Below are 7,376 nucleotides of genomic sequence, written 5' to 3' on the forward strand. Positions count from 1 at the left end.
GCTAAGGAGCACGGTGATGTTATAAGAAAAGCACCAAAGCCTATAAAATGTCCTGGATTACGTGAACACTTTAAAGATCACTTTAATCCAGACAAATCTAGCCTTAAAATCCCAGATGAAATTAGCACACCTCCAGAATATATAATCAACCTGAGACAACCAGAATTTGAGATAGACGATGAACCTCCGTCCAAGAAAGAAATTATTGATGCAATCGGACATCTAAAAGGTCGCAAAGCTACCCTAGATGTCACTTCTGAAATGTTGCAAATCGCCACAGAGAACCCAGTATTCGTCGACCATGTACATATAGACTGTTTGTGGAAATTTGGAGAACCAAAGAAGTACCAAGCGATTGGGGACTGTCCAAATTAACAACCATTTGGAAAAAAAAGGCAGTCCACTTGATCCATCAATGTATAGAGGAATATCGATTGGGTCTACTTTTTCAAAAATACTTATGGTTATCATTCTTTCACGTTTTTCCATCTTTTATGAAAGTCAACTTCTACGCACACAGTTTGGATTCAGGTCCAACACTGGGTGCAATGATGCTATATATGTAATCAAGCAGATCCAGGAAATTGCATATCGCTCAAATCGCAAACTCTATACATGCTTCATTGATTTAACAGCAGCATTCGACCATGTGAATCGTAATCTTCTTTTCCTAAGCGTTCGTAATAGGTTTCACTTAAACCAGTCTACTACTATGATTGACATAATACAATCACTGTACAGCTCAACGAAACCATACCTTGCTGACGACGATCCGAGTGATTATAAGTTCGAAACATCTTCTGGTGTGCGACAGGGTGGTATTGAGAATACCAGCATGTTTAACCAATATTTTGATTACGTTATTAGAGTGTTCAAACAACGCTGTAAAGATGCTAGTTTGGATGGCCTAATGATACAATACCTAATTCCTATTGAAGCTACAAATCGTGCTCAAAGATGTAAAGCACCGTCTAAGGGGCATCTATGACGACTTTGAAAGTGGCTATGCTGACGACTTTGCTGTAAGCTCCTGGTCACAAGAAGAACTGCAAACCATTGTGAACATCTTGAATGAAGTTTGTCTGGAATTTGGTCTAAGAATTAGTGCCCCAAAAAGAGAAACCATTATATGGAACTGGAAAGAGGAAGTTGAAGAATACCCAAGATGCATCATACAAATTGGCGGCGTACACATTAACAACGTAACACACTTTAGATACCTTGGTGTATGGGCTACCTACAATGATGTTCATATTGGAGATCAAGAAGTAAAATACAGAATCAATTCAGCCAAAGGAGCATTTACAGATAATAGGGCATTGCTTACCAACAGAACGATCCTCCTACAAACAAGAATGATGTTTCTTAATGGTCTAGTTAGGAGTAGACTCACCTATGGTTGCCATGCTTGGAGGGCAACAGGAAGTGAAATGTCCAAACTTAGCACAACATACAAAACCTTCCTAAGAAGAATGCTAGTGAGTGGCTTTCAAAGGGTCTGCCCACCAAACCATGTAGACATATCCTCAGATGAAGAAACAGATGAAAACTATATAGACTGGCGTTACGTAATTGATAATGACGATCTCTACAAAATTACTGGCTGTCAACCGCTAGAAGAATATGTCTACAAGCAACAATTCAACTGGATCGGACATGTAATTAGAAAAGAAAATGAAGATCCTACAAAAATTCTTACTTTTCACACAACACAAAATAAACGAAGAGGTCGGAAGATACCATCAGTGCTTGATAGAGTTGTACAACAAAGTCAACTTACTAGATGCAACTTCATTGGAGCCTGCTTCAACAGAAATGTATAATTCCCAGCAATGTTTTAACTGTATATATGAACTGTTTTATAAGTTGTTTTGTGACTGTGCAATTTGGTATTAGTCACTCTCGTACTGTACATTTAAAAGTAACACATCCAAATGCCAACTTTAAGTCAATCGCTACCAGATGTCTCTGTGAGACGGTTATTTGAACCAGTACCAGTACCAGTATAATCAAATGGATACATATAATGTTTTGGTAAATATTTCCATTTACCTGGGTCAGGGCTTAACAATCTCTTAACCCAACTAAGTTTTAACGAACTAACCATTGTGCTAAGATGTACCATATTTAGACCACCTTCTAATATTGAATTTATAAGGGTTTTTCTTTTTATTTTTTCTCTTTTTTTACCCCACAAAAATCTATATAATACCTTTTCTACTTTTGGGAATACATATTTAGGCACATTTATGACACTAGCATTATATAAAAGTTTGGAAATTGCAAATGTTTTTATAATAATTATTTTTCTAAAAAAAGAGAGGTTTCTTTTTTGCCATAATTGCAATATTTGATCAAGTTTAGTGATTTTTTCATTCCAGTTCTTTTCTTCGCACACTCTTTTATTGTAGCCGACATATATCCCTAAGAATTTAACTGGATTCTTCGTCCATGTTAGATTAAAAGGTGCTGTTTCATTATTTTTTCTGGAACCTTTAGTTTTTTCTTTATTTAATTTTAATCCAGATATATTACAAAAAACCTCTATTTCTTTCAAAAAGTGTTTTAAACTAGTCTCGTCTTGTGTAAATAAGACGGTGTCATCTGCTAATTGACAAATTTTAACAGTACTTTCATTTACATTATCTATATTACATGGTAACCTAATGCCTTTACATAGAGGATTATCTCTTATATTATTAGCCATTATTTCAACAGCAAGTGTGAATAAAAGAGCAGACAGTGGACATCATTGTCTTACTCCACTTTCCATCTGAAAACTTACAGATAGCCATCCATTATTTTCTATAATACATTCTGTTTCTGTATATAGCAATGTAATCCATTTTGTAAATGACATTCCAAAGCCAAACTTTTGGAGGCATTTAAAAATAAAGTTTCTATCTAATGAATCGAAGGCCTTTGCAAAGTCTAGTAAAACTATTGCTCCGGGTAAGTTACATGTATTGGTCTGGAAAAGAACGTCTTCGACTAAACGTATGTTTTCTCCTCCAAATCGTCCGTTGATATAACCTTTTTGGTCGGAATCAATAATTGGGGCAATTACTTTTTGTATTCTACCCGATAGGGCATGGGCCATAATTTTATAATCAACATTTAACAATGTAATTGGTCTCCAGTTTCCATTTTTAAATAATAATTTTATTATTCCCTTTTTTTGTGTTTTATGTAATTTACTTTTATTGTAGCTATAATTTAAAGATGCACATAACATTTCTTTTATATGATTCCAAAAAACTTGTAAAATTCTACACTTAGTCCATCACACCCCGGACTTTTATTCAAGTGCATTTTATGAAGAGCACTTGTTAATTCAGCTATAGCTAGTAAACCTTCACATTGCATACTGTCATTTAATGAAAGTGTTTTGGATTTTGATTTTTCAAGATAGCTATTTATATTATTAACAGAAATATTTTTTGGGGAATATAAGTTTTTGTAAATATTGACCTGTTCTCTTAAAATTTCATTAGTGTCGGTAGTGTACTTTCCATTAGTTTTTAATAGGGTAGTAATTTGTTTTCTTTTTCCATTATTTTTTTCAAGGCCGAGAAAAAACTTTTTTCTCCCTTTTCAAACCATTCTATTCTCGAACGGATTTGGGCTCCTCGGGCCTCAGATGTGTATATTTCATCAAGTTGTTCTATTTTATTTTTTAATTGACAGTCAGTTTCTTGGCTGTAGGTTGAATCAAGTTTTTTTGTAAGTTTGCTAACTTCTTTTATCAACTTTTCTTTAGTATAATTTTTTTAAATTTTCTTTCTTGAACAATATTTACATGAGAACTCTTTTATTTTAACTTTTAAGTATTCCCATAAGCTGTCAGGTTTCAAGTTATATTCATTTTTTTTTGTCTTTTCAATTATGTGTATAACATTTAACGCATATCATCATTCAAGACCTTATTGTTTAGTTGCCATAATCCTGGACCTCTCTTTTTTTCATCGTTTATTATTTTCAAAGATATAGCTTGATGATCAGAGAAGATACAAGGTCGAATATCTGTAGAAATGATGTCACCATTTTTATAAAGGGCGTTTGATATGCACCAAAAGTCTAACCTTCTGTACGTATCCTTTCTTCTCCATGTAAATTGGGATTTATCTTTATGACTTTGTCTCCATATATCAATTAATGCTATTTATCGTAGCTATTGAATGTTTTTCTGATCTACCTTTTTATCTAATTTTTTTTTATAATTGTTTAATTCTCTTATTAATCTGTAGTTTAACGTCTCCATTTTCGTTAAGGTGTTACAATGTTAACAGGACCTCATTTCTGAATCATGTTGTCCTGTGTAAATATGTTTAAAATAAAATTAAAATAAATATGTAATGCTGAAGTTTTAAAAGTAAACATAAATTACATTATCTATATGACTTTAATGTGGTATTATTATCATAAGTAGATGTGCAGTACAAACCGTTTCTCATAGCAACCGCAAACATGATGTCAGTTACCAACAGAAACACTAAAGGAATCAAAAGTCGAGCCATTTTACAAACCATGTATCTAGCTGTTAACAACAAACAAATTTAAATATTATCAACATTATATTGTTTGAAGGTTTGCATGGCGAAATCAAATGTTTGCGGTGCACCACGTATATTAGTTCTGAAATGAGTTTCTTGACGTTTCGATCAATATGCTTTGATCGTCCGGAGTGAGAATGCAGAAAGTCCAGGAAACTGGGATTATAAGTGGAATAGAGTGGGACTGGTGTAAAAGTTTAAAACAATAGCAATTTCACACAGTGGGAGGAATTGAAAACGTTTCATCCTAAATTTGTACGCCGACATCTTTTATCGTCGTTTATCATTATGAAAGCGTTTCACCATCGATGTACGTTGACATCTTTTGTCGACTTCACAACCGTTTCAAGCATCAATATCATAGTCGTATTTCATCATTCCCGTCGTTATCATGGTTTTTTCATTATAACTGTCTCACTCATAATTTGGCCGTGGTAAAGCAAAACTAAATTTTTCGTCCATTATTTTTTTAAGCTAAATTGTACAAACCTGATAAAATCACAGTTTATGTATTGTTGATCTAAAATAGTTGTTGTACTGTGCAATGCTGTGTGTTGCTTGTAAGCTCAGCAATTTGAAATGAAAGCTTTTTATAAAATTAATTAATATAAGAAATGTTTTTAAAAATGTATTATTAACATTATTATACAGTATGAAATGCAAATTTAATTACGTCGTAAACATTTGTTCCAAAATAATAATAAAAAAGCAGTATTATGATTGTTATTGTTTTTACTCTGGTAGGACTAGAAACCACGACATCTGGCCATTAGTAAAATAATTATAAAGCTTTGTCATCAGACAATGAGTACAAGTGTAGCATCCACGTAATGGTCATTGGAATAGCGTTATGGAGATAGACATTATTTTTACCCAGTCAGTTTCAACAATTGACTGAGTCCTGTTTTTTAGCCGTTTATTTTCTTTCTACAAACGCTTTAAAATGCTCCTAGTTGCGAACGACTGGTCTAGTATGACTGGCACCACACATTTCATGGAATTATAATTAGAATGTCGCGAAGGGGTGTAATTTTAAGTTTTCCTAGCTTAATAGCTTCGAACATTTTCTGTATACACTGGTTTATGTAATGTAGAATGACATTAAAGAAAACATATCATTATTCAATTAGTTTTCCTCATGGTCTGAGGGCAAAGCTTTATAGTTTTTCACGCATGTGACAAGCAGTCAGTTGGATATTTTTAAATAGATCTTTCAAAAAAAGAAAATCTTATGTTTTATAAACATAGAAGCTAGGTAAAATTATTCGATGATTAGAGGAAAATTTAACAGTTATTTGATCATGGAGCTGATTTAAATCAAAATTCCTCAATAAAAAATGCATTGGTGGTTCAATCTCCAACTGACTGTGTTCATGTTCTACAATATAGTAGCTCTAGTTATTATCATCACCGATGTGTTGAAATGTGAATATGCTAACACGTTTGTGAAAAAACGGCCATATGTTTTCTTTATTTTAGGCCTAATACATTTATTCTATACATTGAAAAAATACTCTGTTTGTATCGTTATAAAATTAGAATATAGCATTCAATATAATATATCTGATATTCTACTTATAAATATGTGACAATAATATTTATCGGTATCTTTAGTTTAAAACACATACCGTACTGAGTTGAAATCTATAATTCACACGAATAAAGAAAATACGATATATAGAACCGCAATCCCAAATACAAAGTAAAATGTTATAAATACTGACCTACATTGGTTGGTTACGTTACATCATTAATTTACATTGTTAATCATTCTTTATACTTTTAGTTTTAATTTTTTGGACGCATCACATAAGTGATTACGTTTGCCACGCTAGTTTATTACTCACAATTCCAATTCATTTCCTAATAATTATCTTAGTGCTAAAACTGAGTCTACATAAAATGTTTTCATCAATAAAAAATACTCTCAATATTAAACTCATAAACATTAATTGTTTCTATACCATTGAACTCTGTAACATTTTCTTGCATATTTATCAATTCCTGAGTTAAACACACATACACTCGATAATATAAAAATAAATGAATACTTTCAATGATACAATTCATATAATCATAATTTAGCTATCACTAATCTATAAGCATCTATATAAATATAAACAAATCTGAAGCAAACTTATTAGGCTTCTAGCATAGCATGACTATAAAGGTTAATTCAAGTTTTTTTTCTTTCTAAACGTTTTACCATCACCAGATCATTCAGTACATGTGGTGATTCTCGTTTACACTTGAGTTATTGTCCTCTGCACTGACTTCATCGTCCTTAAAACGATTCTATTAAAATATAAAAAAATAATATATATTTATTCATGGTGGAATCTTAATAATCTTTATTAGTCTAGTTACTAGAATATTTTTGGTAGTATATATAAATTAATTATACATATTTAATTAAAAAAACAAAGTAAATATATTGGAAGTAATTAAACGAGATAAAATGTTAATAAATCAAATTAACTATTGTACTTACCATTGATACATCGTGTGCTTTGTTAACGAACCCACTTGCAACATACGGGTTCAGAAAACCATTCTTATCATTTATACTGCGAGAACGATCATCAAAGCTCTAATGTGACAAAAATAAAAAATAATTGAGTATTTCAGCTGGTAGTAAACTGGTATGTAGGCTACAATATCTTAATTTAGAGAGCAATCGTAATAGGAGATGTGAGTTAAGACCAACATGGACATTCAAATTTCTAAACTTCAAATGTTTAAACACTTTTTTAAAAGTGTTTAAACAACTGTTCATTTTTCTTTGCTTATAAATGTGAGAGCTTTAAATTCACAAGTCAGAAA

The 7,376-nt window shown here is 31.8% G+C and overlaps 1 protein-coding gene across 1 annotated transcript; it reads left to right on the forward strand.

Moving 5' to 3' along the window:
* Positions 1–460: 460 nt before the first annotated feature.
* On the forward strand, positions 461–2,364 carry LOC140061230 (uncharacterized). Its single transcript, XM_072107740.1, has 3 exons — positions 461–649; positions 939–1,658; positions 2,320–2,364. The coding sequence occupies exons 1-3, from the start codon at positions 461–463 to the stop codon at positions 2,362–2,364; spliced, it is 954 nt and encodes a 317-aa protein (XP_071963841.1).
* Positions 2,365–7,376: the final 5,012 nt, after the last annotated feature.

This window comes from Antedon mediterranea, chromosome 10 (assembly GCF_964355755.1).
Source record: "Antedon mediterranea chromosome 10, ecAntMedi1.1, whole genome shotgun sequence".
NCBI classification, from domain to species: Eukaryota; Metazoa; Echinodermata; class Crinoidea; order Comatulida; family Antedonidae; genus Antedon; species Antedon mediterranea.